The 17,896-nt window shown below is 52.3% G+C and overlaps 1 protein-coding gene across 3 annotated transcripts in view; it reads left to right on the top strand.

Annotated features, from left to right (window-relative positions):
* The first annotated feature begins 5,763 nt into the window (after positions 1-5,763).
* Positions 5,764-17,896, top strand: part of CACNB1 (calcium voltage-gated channel auxiliary subunit beta 1) — a 557,229-nt gene continuing 545,096 nt past the window's right edge. For 2 of the 3 annotated variants that reach the window (XM_069634705.1, XM_069634704.1), the window contains exon 1: positions 5,764-6,004. In XM_069634705.1, coding sequence (XP_069490806.1) covers positions 5,915-6,004 — 90 coding nt within the window. In that variant the 5' untranslated portion in view covers positions 5,764-5,914. The remainder of the gene's footprint in view (positions 6,005-17,896) is intronic. The other variant, XM_069634708.1, reaches the window with a different exon arrangement.

Raw genomic sequence — 17,896 nt, 5'->3', positions numbered from 1 at the left:
TCAATCAGACTTGAGAAAGAGGAGAGCCATTCGCGGAGCAGCGGAAGTCGTGAAACTTCTTCTTGGGCGGTGTGGCAAAAGACAGGAAGCACACGCCCAGCATGCCGAAGCCAGGTGAAGACAAGCTCGCAGAATACATGGCAGCCCTTCCCGGGAGGCAGACCTGAGAGGCGCAGTCTCAGAGAGCCTCAAGAGCTCAATTGGAGGAGGGCACCCGAACGGGACTAAACAGCCGTGATGAGGAATAGACGTGAGGCCCCCTTAGAATGTCAGCGGGAAGGGAGCCCAGCCTCCAAACCACGCAGAACCAGAGGAAGATGGTTGAGAAGCTGCATCACACTCCTGAAAGGCCCACCCGGCGGAGCACCACACAGAAGCATAAAGTACATGGCCTCTCCAGTGAACTGGGTGGTGGGCAGAAAGGCCGCAGACGATCCCAAGGTGGGGTGAATGAAACTAGGCCCAAGGCGGGATGGGAGACAGACCTCAAGGCGAGGTGAGGAACCAGAGACCTCAGGGATAGAAACCAAGATATACTTAATTGGCAAAAGTCCTGCAAGATTCCTGGGTGGGTAATCCTAGGAAAAGACCTGGTTGGGATCTACACATGCTAGGCGCTGCAGCAAGCATCCTAGGTGGGAAGTGCAAGAGAGTCTCTGAACCAAACCAAGGACAAGGCCGTTTCCTGCAAAACTCTCCTCAGATTTGGGCCATCCGCCTTAAAGGACGACATGAGCCCAGTGAAGAAGCTAGAGGAGTGCATCTAGAAGCATCAACCAGCGTCCACCTTAAAGGAATTTTTTTCGAGCAGTCGAGCCCCTCGAGCTGCAACCGACTGCACCACTGACTGTTGTCACACTGCAGTCACTAACGTCGTCCGAGACACCTCGACCGGTGCTTCAGACCCACCAAACAACACTGTTACAATGATTCCTGACCCCGAGCTGCCCTGTAGTCAGCCTGCAGCCGTCTGTCCAACCTTGCTCGCCGAACTGCCTGTGGCCTGATACCCACAGCTGTCTCCCGCCTTGAACTCTGTTGCAGAAGCTGCAAGGCACCCTGAAACTGATTTGACGCTGTCGAGCACCAAAAACTTCTACAAGCACAAGGTACATTGTGATTCTGTCCCCCTGGTCCTTCTCCGAAGGCACCTAGTGACATTTTAGGACCCATTGCTCCCTTTGTGCTGAAACCAAGTATCCTTGAACTATTGCTATTAATTACTTTACTGACTACCCTCCTGTCAGTATCCAGAGTGCATCCCCTTTCTTTCTTGAAACTGTCTGTCCTCTTCATTCCTTTACAGGGTGGGTTGTATTTTGTAGTGTGCTAGAACTGTCTGTTGTGATCATAATAAAGTAGATATGTGTATACACCCTTGACTGGACAGTCACTTTTATCATTAGGTAATAATTGTATTTTCACTGTGTTGCAACTATTCAACGACCCATGACCTTGCGGAGATAAGGCTGCTGTTCTGTCCATGTTACCAAAATTGGACATGGAGGTTTATAATTTGCTTGTGTTTCCAATCTGTTCAGATCCCTTCTGGTGTACTAGAGGTGTGGGGCTGATTGATGGTTTAGAAACTGATATTTATCCCTGGACCACACGTGCCCTGGAAGTTGTTTCGTCACAGGAGCCACATCCAATTTGATATCACACGTGTGTCAGCTCCTGTGAGCCACGCTCAGATGTGGAAGGTGATGCGTATTCTGGCCAGACAGGTTGACACTGCAAATGACAGGAAAGAAACCTTAATGGCCAGGTATCTTCTTTGATCTCCTTGTGGGATAGGTAACACCCTCAGCCAGGGACAGCAACACAGCATGCAGCAGCCCTGGGCCCAAGCATCAAGGGCACACTGCCATTCAAAGGAAGAGGTCTCATACCAAAGTGCTGCATTTCTAAAGGCTTTTGTCCCTAGTGAGACGGGAAGGAGCGGAATTCGAATAGACAGAAGGGCTCTTTTCATTGGGAGAAGATTTCTACCATCTCGAATCTCTATGCCTCTCTAATCTCCTTCCTGTCCCCTCTACTTCCTCTGGAGCAAAGCACTTTTGGTGTGATGTCACAAGGGAAAGGTCCACTGCTTTCAGAACAAGAATGTGCTCACTAAGGCAGGCTAGCTTTCGTCCAATCACCTGTGGACTTTTAACTTTAAAAGAAGGTGTCCTTTGATTCACTCTAGATTAATACCTGAGAAGGATTCATTGGATCTCTTTTGGCAGAATTGTACTTTCCAAAGCCCTCATCCACTGAGGTGCAGAAGGAGCAGTCCAAGGCAGAGTAGAGCTCTGCCCCTATCCACTCCCAGGGCACTTTGGGGGAGACATTTTGTTGTGCACCAGGACCTGCCATTCTGCACCAGAATCATCCATGGCCGGGAGAGCAATCCCTGAAAGTATTCACCATGTCCCTGAGCCCCTGAATTGGGTCTCACAGCACCTAGAGGACCAGATCTGCTAAGGCTCCCCATTGCATCACCTCAAAACTGGTCAGATGGCCATTGAAGCAAATTGTACGCCATTGACGCCAAGGTATTCTGCTGGTGCTACTTTCTGGCAGTCCTCCAAACCTTTGAACAATTGTTTGCTCCTTGAGCTGCTCGACACTGCATCGTGTCCTCACTGAGCCCGTGAGCAAGGCTCAAATCAACCGCTTGCTGCCAGGACCCGATTCGAATCACTGGAGAGTCACTTTCACCACTACTCGATGCGACTTGTCCCTCAAACTGCTGCTTCGCCAAAACTGGACATTGGAGCAACAGGATCACTATTTCGACAACCACCACCCGTCGACTTGAATCACTGGAGCGTAACTCATCGACCCCTTCCATCGGTAAAAATCCGACTCAACCTGGACCGACCTCGAAGAGATCCTGGTGAGCGCCCTGATCTGCATCAATGAAAGCCATCTTCGAGCTGCACAGAGCTACCACATTTGAACTTGCTTGATTGCCTGCTTGCTGTTTGGACCCACACGATCCACCATGCCCAAAATGAGCTTGATCTGCTCGCATCACTGCTCCAATATGGGGTTGACGCTTTTTCTCTGCCAAACACCCAAACTGAGGTACTGTCGAGCACTAACTGCCCTTTTCGTCCACTTGGGCCCTAGAGACTGGATGGGTCACTTTTACAAATTTTGTCACACAAAGACATATTCTTACTTTGGTTAACAATTTGCCTATCACTGCAGTATGCATACTCAGAGTGCTACATTCTTCTATCTGTTGCATCTTCTCTGTTCCTTTTGCAAAGTGTGGGTTTTCTACAGTGTGTTCTAAATAGTTCCATTGCAGATGGTGTGTTTGATTAAAGTATATATATATGTGTGTATAACCTTGACTAGATATTCCCTTAATTTTGGACTGTATCACTGTGTTTTTTTAATCACTACTGGATAACATTCACGCCCCTCCTAAGAGCATAGCTTTCCCTCGCTCGACGTTACCGCAAAAGGTGAAGGGGGTATATCTCTTAACTGTGCCTGTTTTACCTTTATGATTACGTTGGTTCTTGGTCTGTAGAAGCGTGATGGCTGAGTGGGCCTTTTCACCCCTACCTATCCTTGTGATCCTACAGAACAGAGCCCAATTTGTCACAGAGTGACTGTAAATCAGTAGGAAGAGAGACTAACCAGAGACTAAAACTCATTCCTAAAAAGAAGGGCGGGAACTATAAGCAAAACTTGGTGTCCTGACTGGAACTTTGCAACGGGGCAAGATGCCCCATATCTTTTGAGCAAGAGACATTATGGTGTGGTCAGATACAGCCACCCTTTATTTGTTGGACAAAAGCCTTTATTGTACCTTTGTTAAGAGTTGTGTTATTTTCTTTGTATCAAGTTGTAGGGCAGAGTTGAAGTTCAATAGGTTTCTGGTCGGCAGACTTAGGTTCTTTTGTAAGACATCCTGACAATCACTCTTTTTAGACTTCTTTTCTATAGATTAGGGCCAAGTGCTTTAGGGGCAACTTAGGTTTTGAGAGGTTGAACATAAAGTAACCTTTAAGCAAGATGGCATCTGCTCCATCTCCTGATTCCGGCTTACCACACTACCTATAAGAAGTTAACGTCTACAAACCTTGTTAACACCAATGCTAAAGTTTAACCTATTATTAAACACTAACAAAAAAAATAGGATCAACATTAAAAACTGTTCTGACTTTTTATAGCATTAACCTTAATTTTTCATTTTAAAAAATGAGCACTGGCTTCTTTGATTTTTTAAAGAGATTATTGTATGATGTGTAATGTTAGTATACGAGTTATGCTAACAGATTTCTGTTTGATCATCTGCATTTCTCTTTGTATATTTCATTTTTTTATATTTTCATTCCACGTTGATCTCTGTGACTACTTCGCAGGCATGAATATATATGTATAGACAGATTATTGGCCTAAAAAAGTGACTATCTCTAGTTTGGTGATTACATGTTTGACATTTTTGTGGCATGCTCTACTACATCCTAAACCAAAAAATCTTGAAATTCATAGTGGACAGTTTTGATAAATATTGTGGGCTAGGGAGTGGGTTTTTCTCCCTATGTGGAAATCCCAGGCCAAAAGACGTATTTTTCAGCAAACATTTTAGACATGACAATGTTGATGAAATGTCACCGAATTTGGCCAGAGTATGCCACATGTCATGAACTTTCATGGACGAGAGCAAAAGTTAGAGGGGAACATTTTTGCATTTCCCTTTGTAAAGTGCTAGGTTCACGCAGCGGCATCAGAAACTTTGTGCAGTTATTTTTGATTTGTGCTGGGTTCGCGCAACGGCATGAGAAACTTCACGCTGCTCTTTCGATACGCGAGGGTGGCGGAACAGCGGATTGGGGCGAAGCGGATCAAAATAAGACAGATCTCGCTTCTGCGGCTGGCAGAACGAAATATAACAATTTCGCCCAGCCACACCTATAACACCCCTTTCTATCTTCTTAACTCCATTCCCCTAAACTTGACATCTCTGCCCCCAGGTATAGACTACCATTCTATATCACTGGCCCTATACATCCAATACCCTGCTATACCCCTGGACCTTATATGCCCTACCTTTCCATATCCATGCTTCCATATACCCGGTCTGTATACCTGACCCTATATCCACCCTTCCCATCTCCCCTTACTTCCTTATACCCACCGCTCCTGCATTCCTTCTGTTCATGTTTTTCTATTTCTTACCCATTCTCTTCTCTTTCCTTCTTTCTCCACATTTCTTTCCCTCCTCCCGAATACCCACCCTTCCTAACTCGACTTCACCCCCTCACTCGCTCATTCTATTACTGCTGCATTCCATTCCTTATGCTCTTTACACTCCGTTTTCTCCCTCCTTCATTCTTTCTTCACCCGCCTCATTTCTTCTCTCCGTCCGTTCTTTTCATTTGCTCCATTCTTTTCCTCAACTTTCCTTCCTTCTCCCCGTCCTCTCGTGTATCGTTTTCCTCATTATCACCTCATCTGCCATTTTCTTCAATTGTTTCGCCTGCTTTCCTTCGTTATCTTCCATCTCCTTTTCCTGTTCACCTTTCCCCCTTTCCTCTTGTTCCTTGGCTCTACCCTTCCTTCCCACCATGTCCTCGCTGCCATCTGCTGCACACACTCCAGCCAGGAATGAGATGGGATATGGGAGGGGGGTGGGGGGGTAGTACCAGGAATCGGCTACGCCCGCCCCTTTTGCTGAAGAGAGACTGGCAGAGGGAAAGGACATGTAACCAATACGAGTGCGCGGCTAGATTCGGTGCCCTACCATTGGCCGTTGGGCTCCATTGTTGCCAGAGCTGAGGATGCAGTGAGAGGTTCGGAAGGGAGATGCTGAGGGTGGACCTGGACCCCCCCGCCCAAGAGTCCACCCTTCCCCAAACCCCGAGACACGCTAAAAGAAGCCCCCCGCTGTAAGGGCACGAGCTCAATGGTAGAGAAGGGCGACATGTCCAGGACCCCCTCTGGCCCCACCTCCCAGGAGATCCAGATGGACGTCTACGACAACCCACACTTGCAGGTGAATAGAGGACAGGGGGGGGTGGGAGGGGGGGCGGTATTTTGCGAGATTTGTCCGGGAACCCACAGTTGCTGGTGAGTGGGGCACAGGGGATGGCTGTGATGGAGAATGTTCACCTGCGGGTGGGAGAGGTGGGGTAACGGGATGAGGATGGCATGATAGGGGGAGGGGAGTTGTGTAGACGAGCCACACTATGCAGGTGGGGTGAGCAGACAGGGTGACTAAGAACGACTAGGTGGCTAGAAAACACAGATCACGGACGAGAAAGCCCCTCCCTCTAGCCGACGGGGGTAAGAAATGTGTAGTTCTAGACAGGAGGGGAGGCAGCGTGTGGGTGCCCCTCGCCTTTTCCACCCAAATTAAATAAAAAAAAAGGGTGCCCGCCCTCAGCTCTTCGCTCAAGGCAGAAGGCGGGGCGGGGGCAAGCTCACCTGCTCCCCGGCCGCAAAACACGCGACCAGCTTATATCCAGCAAAAAATGTGGCTTCCCCTCCCAGGGGACAGCGCTGTGTCATTCGGGCAACGTCCTCAACATTTAGGGCCAGCGCAAGTTGCCTGGACGCTTTCCTCCCTCCCCAAAGACAGGCAGGGTTCCCTGTGCCACCCCCCCCATGATCAAGAAGAGCCAAGCTTTCACACCGCGCTGCACATTCAGTGCAGCGCCGGCTCTCTGGATACAGACCCCCATCCCCAGGGGAGTACTGGTTCCCATGACACCACCACCATCCACACTGGGGCAGCACTGACTTCCCTGGTACCATTCTCCATGTCAGAGACAGCACCGTTTTTCCCGACTCCAATGGTAGGTACAGCACTGGTGCAGCTGGCACCATCCCTGTATATTAGGGACAGCACTGACTCCACCGAGTGACTCCCTGCCCCCATACTAGTAGGGACAGCACCAATTTGACTGGTACACCCATATTAGGTACAGCACCGACTCCACCGCCCCTCAATATTAGGGACAGCGCCGATTTCACTGGAACCCCCCATATTAGAAGCATCATTGATTTCACTGGCATCGCCCGCCCTCATATATCAGAGAGGACTGACTTCACTTTCACGATGCCATCCTATATATAAGGGACAGCACTGTCTTCCCTGAAAACCCCTCGCCCCATATCAGGGGTGGCACTAACTTCACTGACGCCCAATATTAGGGACAGCACTGACACCCACCCCCATATCAGAGGATGGCACTAACTTCACTGACACTCATCCCATATTATGTACAGCGCTGATGTCACTGGCACCCTGTACTAGGGACAGCGTCGACTTCACTGCCCACCCCCCTATTAGGGACATCACTGATTTCACTACTCCCATATTAGACACATAATATATGTCACTGACATCAGGGACTGACTTCACTGCTCCGATGCCATCGAATATATCTGAGGAGGCACTGATTTCACTACCCTACCCCATCTTATTACGGCCAGCCCGCTCCCTGGCCTCTGTTCCCCAACATTTAGGACACCTTGCCGACGCTACACCCATCTCGAGCCTACACTCTGACTCTGTGTAGGCCCCGGTCACGTGGTGCTGTTGTCAGATTGGGTTTGTCTCCCAGTGGCTTCCGCGCGTCACGCTCGCGCTGCACACCGCCGCCACAGCCCGCTCTGCAAACTCCGGAAGGAGCGCGCCTGTGCCACGTCTGTTACGTACACAGGAAAAGGCTCCTGCACCAGGCGCCGCAAGGCTGCCCCGGTAACAGCAGGCCTCGCGCGCTTGTCCAGGTGAACGACCAACACGCGCGTGCCGCGCAGCTCTGGGGTGCTTCTGTGGGAGCACTTAGAACAGCGTACCTCTAGCGCTGGCGTCTGTGTACACCCTGATGCCCAGCCCCCTATTTTCTTCACCCTTTGTGGCCCTATGCAGATGTTGCTGCACCTATTCTGAAAGAGTGGGTTCCATATTCTGCGCTGGCCCAGCCAGCCGTAGCGATAGCTTTTTTGAGGATGGCCTGGACCTGGAACCAGCTGAGGGCCTTGCCATCCATGTGTATTAAGAGCTGGCCACCTAGGTGGGGGCGGGTGGCAGAAAATAGTTTGTGATGCATATCGGGCAGTTAACCCTACCTTTAATGCAGCATAGGTTGATCAGCCTAACTTTTCCTGTTTTTATTTCGCTTCTCTATATTGTCATACAGTCCCGCCCCGTGCGCACCTCTAACATGGCCGAACTATCATTGGCCCTTGTATTATAGGCTATCGGCTCGCTGACCCTGAGGGCCCCAAAGTAGGCCAGCACCAAAGCTGCCCTAAATAGCGTATGGGGGTTGGGTCTTCCCCCCAGTATACAATGGCTGACAGGTGCATCCTAGCCCATGCTTTCTTTTTATTCTAGCTATAAGCCCATGTAACACATTTGTTGACCTCCAGCTCATTTAAGTCTTTTGTGTGTGCGACATTTATTTTGTTTACTGTAGACTGTATTGCTTGGCTGTTTTCGCTGCCAAGGCCTTGTTGGTCAGCTCCATCAAGACCATTGTGGCCTCGGGCTGTCTGACAGGGAGCAGGCTTCTGTAGGCACCCTTCTCTGAGGTGCCTTTGCCCGCTGATTTCACCTTCTGGCCCGGCCGTTCAGCGTTGACCAAGCAGCTGATTTTATTAGTTCCCTGTCAGAACCCCCCAAACCTCTTTTGGCAGTAATGTCATCTGGAATGTATCCCACTGTAGGCGAGATAAAGCATCAGCAACATCATTCTCTCCTCCCGCAATGTGTTTTGCCTTTATTTCTATGTTGTTATTCAGAAAAATTGTGGTCATTGCCCTTAGTACCTACAACACCCATTGGCATGACGTTGTTCTTTTGTGGATGATGCTAACCACCGCCATATTATCCAACCAGACTACCAGCTCTTTATTGCTCAAATCTGTGACCCATAGCTTTAAGGCAAACCATATAGGGAAGATTTCCAGAAGCGTTATTTTCCTGGTCAACCCGTGCATGTGCCATGCCTTTGGTCGAGGGCCCGCAAACCAACTTTTTTGCCAAAACTGCACCAAAACCTTTGCTGCCGGCGGCATCAGTGACTAACACTCTTTTTATTTCCGTGTTTAATGGCGTGCACCTTATGACCACCCATTGAAATTCTTCAAAATGTTTTCCCATGTGGTTAGATCCTTCCTGACATCTTCTCCCAATCTTATGTGTAGGTGTGCACTCCCCTACCACCGTGTCTATTTCAATGCCTAAAAACGATATCACATTAGCAGGGCCGGCTGTTTTCTCATGCGCTAAAGGGATGCCCGATACCTCTGTAAATTTGATACATTTCTCTAGTGCCTGCTTGCAGGTGTCTAAGTCCTTGGGCCCTATGACCAAGAAATCATCCAGGTAATGGACCACGGATGCCTCCGGCATGTGCCTTTGGAAAGCCCATTGGAGGAAACAACTAAACTTTTTTAAAAAAAGGGCAGGAGATGGCGCAGCCCATGTCCACATATATTTTGTTTTCAAATTGAAAACATAGCCATGGCTGTGATCTGGGGTGTACTGGTAGTAACCCAAAGGCGGCTTCTATGTCCACCTTGGCTAGGAGGGCGCCTTTTCCTGCTTTTTTGATTAATCTGTTTGCTTCTTGGAAGCTGGTGTTGGACGCTGCTGTGTCCAGCTCTGATAGTCCGTCATTCACCGACCTGCATATATAGAAAAATGATGGCATGGGGTCATGACTATGTTGCTGGCTCTGGGCACCAACTGGCCGGTCTGCGCCGACAGCCACCTCACACCTAGGTGTGTGGCTTCCTGCCTCCCCCTCTTCTTATTATCTAAATGTCCCCATCCGCTTTGAAGATGGGAAGAGGCATTGATGGATTTGGTGTGGTCACCTGCTGCCCATCTGCACCTTTCGTCTCCTCTCCCCATCCCATTGTGTTAGGTGCTGCCTGGGAGGTGGCAGCAGAGGAGGACAAGGGGGAACGGGGCATGGCGTGCCTTTCTGTCGCTCCCCCCCCACCTTGCCCCTCAGTCCCTGGTGGACAGCTCCCCCCAGCGTAAGGGCCTGTGCCCTTGAGGTATGTGGTGCCCTCATTCCGCTATAAGCGAAGCGTGTAGTGTTGAGGAAGAATTTGTAACAGAGGCGTAGACAGGGTAGGGCCTGAGCGGGCAAGGCCCGCCCAAAACCAGTAAATGCCCACACAGCAGCACTTTGTGGGCATTTACAGATATTAATGTCACTGCCGCGGGCCCAACTACAATAGCTTCAGGCCCAACTTTTAAGACAATCCTGGCTACGCCTCTGATTTGTAATCTACAATGGAGAAACACAGTCAACACTTGTCTTGATCGAAGAAGTGTTCTATCAACAAGGCTTTTTTCTGGATGAACGTATTTGATCTGGATCTGACTACTGTGCTTCACGTCAGCATGGAGATTATACCACGTCCAGTCATATGGACAACAGCAAGTAGTATCTCTGTGATGTAAAAACAAATTCCATGCTGGATCTGGCCACTGCGTTTAGCAGTTGTGTGGTGGGACCAGGCCTTATTTGCACATGGTCGTTCCCCTTTCTGTAATGGTTTGGCAGTTGAAGAACAATGGCCTGCAGGGTTGCCCAGAGCAATTGCCAGAGGTTCAAGATGAATTCTAAACCTTCCAGCCAATACCTCATTGTTTAGCTTTAGCAGTTCGAAAAAGAGGCAGATTTCATAGGAATCCATTCGTTTTACACACGCATGAAAATGTTGTGCCACTTTAAACCCCGGCACTTTTTCAGGCAGAATGAAAATGTAGGATGAAATTGTCACCCCATTCTGTGCCTCCACACCTCTTGCAAAAACCTTTCAAATCAGGTAGGATACTCAAAAAGGTCAACATCCTGACTGAAACCTTTTAGGCCAGGCTCTTGCACTCTGCAGATTTGGAAACGCACCACCTCTATGTTGCAACGTTATGAGAGTCTCCTGCAGCAGTGGTATTCCATTCTTCTGTAAAAAGCCAGCCTTCTCTCTCCAAATTGCATGCAATTTTCCCTCTAGCAAGATTGTCAATGTTTGCCAGTGTTATGCTTCCCTATAGATGTGTTACTTGTGTGTACCAAAGGTATATCTCGTTTCTCATTGCTAAGTAGCTGCAAGATTCGTCCACAATTCAACTTTTACACAGCTTCCAAATCCCCCATACTAAAAAAATCAGGCTACTGCAAAGCCCTCATTGGTTTACCCCAGTATCTTATTTCATTTTCTTTGTAAAAAGCCTGCACATTTCACTTGCTCCTTGCCATCGGACAGCTGGTGTGCTCCCTATCGGTGTGAGGCAGATCCCTATGTGATTTCTCCCCCTGCCATTTAAATAATTTGAGGACCGAGCTCCCATCCTACCTGGCACAGTCTCTCACTCAATTCGCCCTGCACTTCATACTCCATCCGCCAAGCCCAGCTACCAGCCCAGACAATAAATGTTTATCAGCTCACGGTCTTGAGACATGCTTCAGGTTCTGCGTGGGACTTCCAGGCTCCACGGCATTAGAACAGCCAGAAATCAGATCTTCCACCGAGATGAGGTTCTTTAACAAGAGACTCAAGCAGCCCTTCCTCTCGGCTGCAAGGATATCCCATGGACTACCCGTTCCCTGGAGATGGCTTCTGCTCGCTTCCCTAGCACTGCACAGTCCATCCCACACACTAAGGAAAAACAACTCTGAGATCTTCATGTTGTCATTTTGTGTTGCCTTGTCTTGCTTTGCCTCACGTGTTCGCATATGATATTCGGCCTCCCTTGTCCATGTTCCATTTATGCTACAACGTTCCCACCCGGGCCTCGCTACTCTGAAACCACATGTTGAGATTTTCTAACCAAGGTGCTCAAGAAATAGAAGAAGACAATAACAGCTGGGTCAGTGTTATGGGCTTCACCTATAGTAGCAGGCTTCCTGCATAATAATGTTTGAGGTTCTCCTATAGAAGTATACCCTCCAAGCAATCCCAGGAATGTGTTAGCACCATTGGACGTCACCAGTGAGGTGTAGCTTGGGTCTCTAGGCACAGCAGGCATGGGACCTACTTTTGGGCATAACCACCCCAGTCAGGGTGTGGCAATGTTGTGCTATTCTCCCTGTACGAGCGGAGCTTGTATGTTTCAATCTTTCCCTATGGTTCAAAGCCTGTGTGGCGATAGTATGATATTTCCACTGTAGGGGCAAGGCACCCTTTGCCAATGTTCTGGCCTTCTCTCATAGCAGTAGTGTCTGTGTATCAATGATATAAAAGCCCCTCTATAGCAGTAGGACCTATGCATGTGGCGAAGTTATGAACATTTCCCTATAGTCACTGGGCTTGTGTATGAATGTTATGGCATTGCTATATGCTGTAACATTCTCTTTCCTCATTGGCTGACTGGCGTGCAGACCGTGCTTCTCGCCGTCACCCCGACACCGCCTGTGAGAGCTTGGAGCAGCAGCATCGCCATTTACATGTGCAGATTGGTAAAGGAGTTCTGGAAAAGGAATCTATGAAAAGCCCACAAAAGAGAGAAAAACAGCTGTAAAATGGAGCTTCTTTTAATCCTTTCCCAATGTCGCACATTTGGGCAAATGCTGCACCTTCTGGATGGATGCTGACAAGTGGTCTGGAGCCGTTTGGAAACGTCCCCGTATGCTGCTGCAACCTGTAAGCCTGCGCTCTCGAAATCGAGCAGGAGGACGTCTTTTACTGCAACACTAGTTCTCCAGCATGGGGTCTGGCATGGATTCACATGCTCATGAATATTCCCCGTCGTCAGGCTGGGAATCCTCGGTAAAGAAAAAACCAGTATCAGTTTCGTTTCTGATCTGTCTTTCGTAGTAATAACCAATCACTGGTCTCTGCGTCATACTGACCACAGCCAATGACTGCCCTCTACCTAAGCACCGCCTCTGGCAGCCATCTTCAGATTTTTACCGCACGTTCATGTGTTGGGATCCTCGTGCTATTGCTCTCGAGCGTTAGTGCTATTTTTCGCGCTTTTTCACAAAAAACTTCGATTCTTTCGGTCAAAAGAGCCTCAAGCTCCACCGATCCTACATCCGATCAACGGGGACCCGTGTCGGATTCATCTGTGCCCCTCAAGGGTGAAGATTTCGTCGAGCTACACTTCGGAGGACTCCAGAAGCTTCTCAGGCCCGGTCTCGGAGATGGCCCAGGAGAAGGGAAGCTCGACGCCCGGAAAGCTGTTCAGGGTCTGCCCTGGATCCCAGCTGCAGAACGTCTTCAAGGAGGACGAACACTCTTTCTGCCTTTACTGCCTTCATGAGGACAAGACGCACGTGGAGAAGGACTGTGCGTTTTGCGGCAACATGTCGGAACGGACCATGAAGGACCGCCATCAACGTCTCGCCAACTGGCTGGAGGGTAAGAGCCCGTCTGGCGAGAAGAAGAAGAAATCCGAGCGGTCTTCTAAGACCTTTGAGGGCGCCCCGGCGACGGGGGCCCAACATAAGGCCAAGCACTGCGAGTCCGCTGGCACCGGGAGCGCCGAACGGTCGGGCTCTACGGGCGCCAGGCAGGGCGCACCCTCCCCGGCACCATCAACCACGAGCCAACGCTCTGGGTCGGGTAAGAGGAAGGCCGAGCACCCGGCGAAGCTCCTGGAGAGGCCCCGGTCGAGCTCTAAGGCAGAGGAGGAGCGTGGCAGTGCCCCCTCCCTCAAGGATAAGGCGGTGAGCGCACCTAAGGTGGTGAAGGCCTTGATCCATCCGACCAAGCCCTCTATCGAAACGGTCGCGGCGGCCCTGGCTCAGCCTGTGGTGGCTGCACCAGTGGTGGCGACCTCAGGGCCCAGAATCTCCCTGCCTCCTCGGAGGGAGTCTTCCTTTGTGCCCATCGATAGGACCCCCGTGAAACCCTCCGTGGGGAAGAAGAAGGGGGGGCAGGGCGTCGTCGTAGATTCGGCCTCAACCTCAGAAGAGGAGCTGATCGAGGTCTTAAGCCACGGCCTAGGCGTGGAAGAAGGCCAGCCCGTCGGAATGGACCCTGACGCAGGTCGCCCGTCGGATTCCCCTCTGCCAGCGCCGCAAGACAACTCGGCGGCCATTTTGTTGGCCATACAGTCCTTATGCTCCGAGATAAGGACGAGGCTACCGTTACCGACGGAGGAACCTCTCCCGTCGGGGGATCCAGAACCGGGACCTTCTGGTGTTCCCCCTACCAAGAAAAGAAGGATCCATCCACCACCTCCTTTTCAACCGTCGCGCCCCGTCCAGCCCTCCTCCCCGTCCACCCGAGGGGATGATACGGGGACTGACACGGCAGCGACGGGTACGGACGACGAGGCATACGACGAGGATTTTCCGTCGTCGCCTCCCACCAGGGCTTCTCCGCCCGACGAGATCGGATCTTTCCACTCCATGATCTCCAGGGCTTCCGAGCTTTTCCAACTCTGCCCTGAGGAGAAGAAAAAGGAAGGCTTCCTTTATCAGCGGCGCGAGGCCAAGAGGAAGACGGTCCTCGCAGTGCCTCTGTTGGACGACATTTGGGATGAGGGCCTTTCCCTCCTCAAGAACCCTTCCACGACGCCAGCTAGAAGAGACCGGTACGAGAAAAAGTACCGGGTCCCGGACACGGCCCCCCTATGCCTCCGGGCGCAGCCTACCCCGGACTCCGTCGTCTCCGCGGCAGCCAGGAAGAAAGCGGGGGGGGGGTGCGGCCTCCACATCGACTTCCCCGCCGGACGGCGAGGGAAAGAAATTGGATGCTATGGGACGTAGAGTCATCTGGTCGGCAGCGACGACGATTAAAGCGGCCAACGCCTTGGCTATCGTGGCCCGCTACGACAGGGAGCTCTGGTACAAGATAGCTCCCCTGCTGGATTTTCTGCCGGACGACAAGAGGGCGGAGGCCCTTGAGATCCTGCAGGAAGGTGAGGTGGCTTCGGACCACGCCATCACCGTGGCGACGGACATCGCCGACACTGGGTTCCGCCAGCTGGGCAACGGCGTTTGCCTTCGACGTCGTGGATGGCTCAAAGCTACGGACTTTCGGCAGGACGTCCAGACCAGAGTCCTGGACATGCCCTTCGACGGGAACAACCTGTTTGGGAAGACAGTGGACGACTCCCTTCAGGCCATCAAGGCGGATACTGAGACGGCCCGGGCCCTTGGAGTCCTGCAGCAACGACGGACGCCCTTTCGGAGCGGCGGAGACAAGGGCGCCTCCAAAGGTTCCGGCGGCGGTTTCGCTTCCTACCGTCAAGCGGCCCGCTCGTCGTCGCAAGAGGCCTACAGAGGACGAGGCAAGTCTAGCGGACCCCGCCGTCGTCGCCAAGGAGGTCAAGGCGGCAAGGCCGCGTCCAAGCAGGATTGAACCGGCCGTGGGGTCGGGCCCCCACCGAAGCACCCCGGTGGGAGGCCGGCTGGCGGGCTTCGTCAGCGTGTGGGAGTCCATCTCCACCGACCGTTGGGTGCTGGACGCCCTGGCCCGGGGCCACGTGCTCGAGTTTCAAAGAAGGTGCCCGCGCGTCCCCCCCGTGGCCAGGAAAGAACTTCACGTCCCTCAACTTCTCCTGGAGGTAAAGGCGATGCTCAGAAAGGGCGCCATCGAACTCGTCCCAAAGAGGCTTCGGGGCTCCGGAGTCTACTCGCGGTACTTCCTCGTGAAGAAGAAGACGGGAGGATGGCGCCCCATCCTAGACCTGCGACGTCTGAACAAGTTCATCAAGGCGCAGAAGTTCCGGATGGTCACCCTCCAGCACGTCCTGGGTCAGCTGGAGGAAGGAGACTTCCTATCGTCGTTGGATTTGGAGGATGCCTACTTCCACATTCCCATCCTAAAGGGGCACCGAAAATTCCTCAGGTTCGTGGTCCAAGGGCGTCATTACCAGTTCAAAGCCCTTCCCTTCGGACTACGGTCGGCACCCAGGGTATTCACCAAGTGCCTCGCACCGGTGGCGGCGCAGCTGCGCCGCGAGGGGATTCACGTCTACCCCTACCTGGACGACTGGCTCATCCGCGCCAAGACGAGGGAGCTCGCCGTGGCCCACACGGCAAGGACCGTCCAACTCCTCACGGACCTGGGATTCTCCGTGAACTACGCCAAATCCCACCTGGTGCCCGCGCAAGTCGCACTGTTTCTGGGAGCGAGGCTCGACACAGTGTCCCTTCTGGCCTCCCCGTCGGAGGAGAGGACCAGGACCATCTTGGGCAAGGTGCAACGGATGTTGGTGGCCGACGCGGCCAAAGTGAGGTCCATCAAGTCCCTCCTCGGGATGATGTCTTCCTGCATCTACCTCATTCCCATGTGCAGGCTCCGGATGCGCCCGTTGCAAGAATTCCTGGATGCGCGCTGGATCCAGACGACGGGCAGCTTCGAGGAAAGGATCAAGCTCGACGAGAGTTTCCGACGAGCGATACGGTGGTGGGGCACCCGCGCGCATCTGACGGCGGGCATGGACTTCCAGACCCCAGCCCACCAGGAGACTGTGACCACGGATGCCTCCCTGGAAGGGTGGGGAGCGCACACCGAAAATCTGCACGCAAGGGGACTCTGGCTTCCGACGGAGAAGTCCCTGCATATCAACGTCCTGGAGCTCCGTGCAGTGTTTTGGGCCCTCAGGTCCTTCCTTCCGTCCCTCAAGGGCAAGGTGGTGAGGATCTTCACCGACAACACCACCACCATGTTTTACATCAGGAAACAGGGCGGAACCAGGTCCCCAGCGCTGTCCAAGGAGGCGCAGGACCTGTGGCATTGGGCCGTCGCCCAAGGGATTTTTCTGGTGCCGCTTCATCTGGCAGGGATAAAAAACACCATCGCCGACTCACTCAGCAGGGAGCTGCGCTCGTGCCACGAGTGGGAACTACGGCAGGATCTGGTGGATCGCCTCTTCCGACGGTGGGGCACACCCCAGATCGACCTGTTCGCGACGGCGACGAACACCAAGTGCCGGAGGTTCGCCAGCAGGTTTCCCCAGACGAGGAGCATGGGCGATGCTTTCTCGTTCCCCTGGGAGGGCCTGTTCCTCTACGCGTTCCCTCCCTTGCCTCTGCTAATCCGGCTTGTCAACCAGCTCAAGAGGTCACGGTGCAGGATGATCCTCGTCGCACCCGCGTGGCCGAGGCAGATATGGTTCCCGGACCTTCTGGACTTGTCAGCGTCCCCGCCGATCAAGCTGCCGGCGGACGCGGATCTACTCTCCAGGGAAGGAGGCGCCATCCTCCACCACGACCCGAAGTCGCTGAACTTGCAGGCCTGGCTCCTGCAGCGCTAGAGTTTGGAGGATATGACATACCAGCCGATTGCAGAGAGGTTCTTGCAAAGGCCAGGGCGTCCTCGACTCTTAAATGCTACGGACACAAATGGAAGAGGTTCTCTGTCTGGTGCCACGCACAGAAGATTAACCCTCTACGGATTACGGCTCCCCAAGTACTGCCGTACCTGCTGACGCTGGCCAAAGCTGGTCTGGCACACGCGTCCATCAAGATTCATCTTGCTGCGATCTCCCGATACACCAGAACCACGGGGCGGACGTCCTTGTGGTCTCATCGTCTGGTGAAAGAGTTCATGAAGGGACTGTTCAGATCGTTCCCGCCGGTGAAGGCTCCGGCCCCGGCGTGGGAGCTCAACGTGGTGCTGACCAAGCTCATGGGACCTCCGTTCGAGCCTCTGCACTCGGCCCCGTTGAAGTTTCTATCGTGGAAAACAGCTTTTCTTGTGGCCATCACCTCCGCACGACGAGTGGGAGAGATCCAGGCCCTTTCCTGCAAGGCCCCGTACTTGACTTTCCACGACACGAGGGTAGTGCTCAGGACGCACCCCTCCTTCATGCCCAAGGTACCGTCGGACTTCCATCTCAACGAACCCTTGGTGTTACCTGTGTTCTTCCCGTCGCCTTCGTCGCCGGCTGAGAGGACTTTGCACTCGCTGGATGTAGCTAGAGCGCTGAAGTTCTACGTGGACCGCACGAAGGGTTTTC

This window comes from Ambystoma mexicanum, chromosome 13 (genome assembly GCF_040938575.1).
Source record: "Ambystoma mexicanum isolate Mex_15411 chromosome 13, UKY_AmexF1_1, whole genome shotgun sequence".
In the NCBI taxonomy this organism is placed as follows: Eukaryota; Metazoa; Chordata; class Amphibia; order Caudata; family Ambystomatidae; genus Ambystoma; species Ambystoma mexicanum.
Note: the sequence above shows the minus strand (reverse complement) of the source record. Positions and strands in the feature narration are given on the sequence as shown.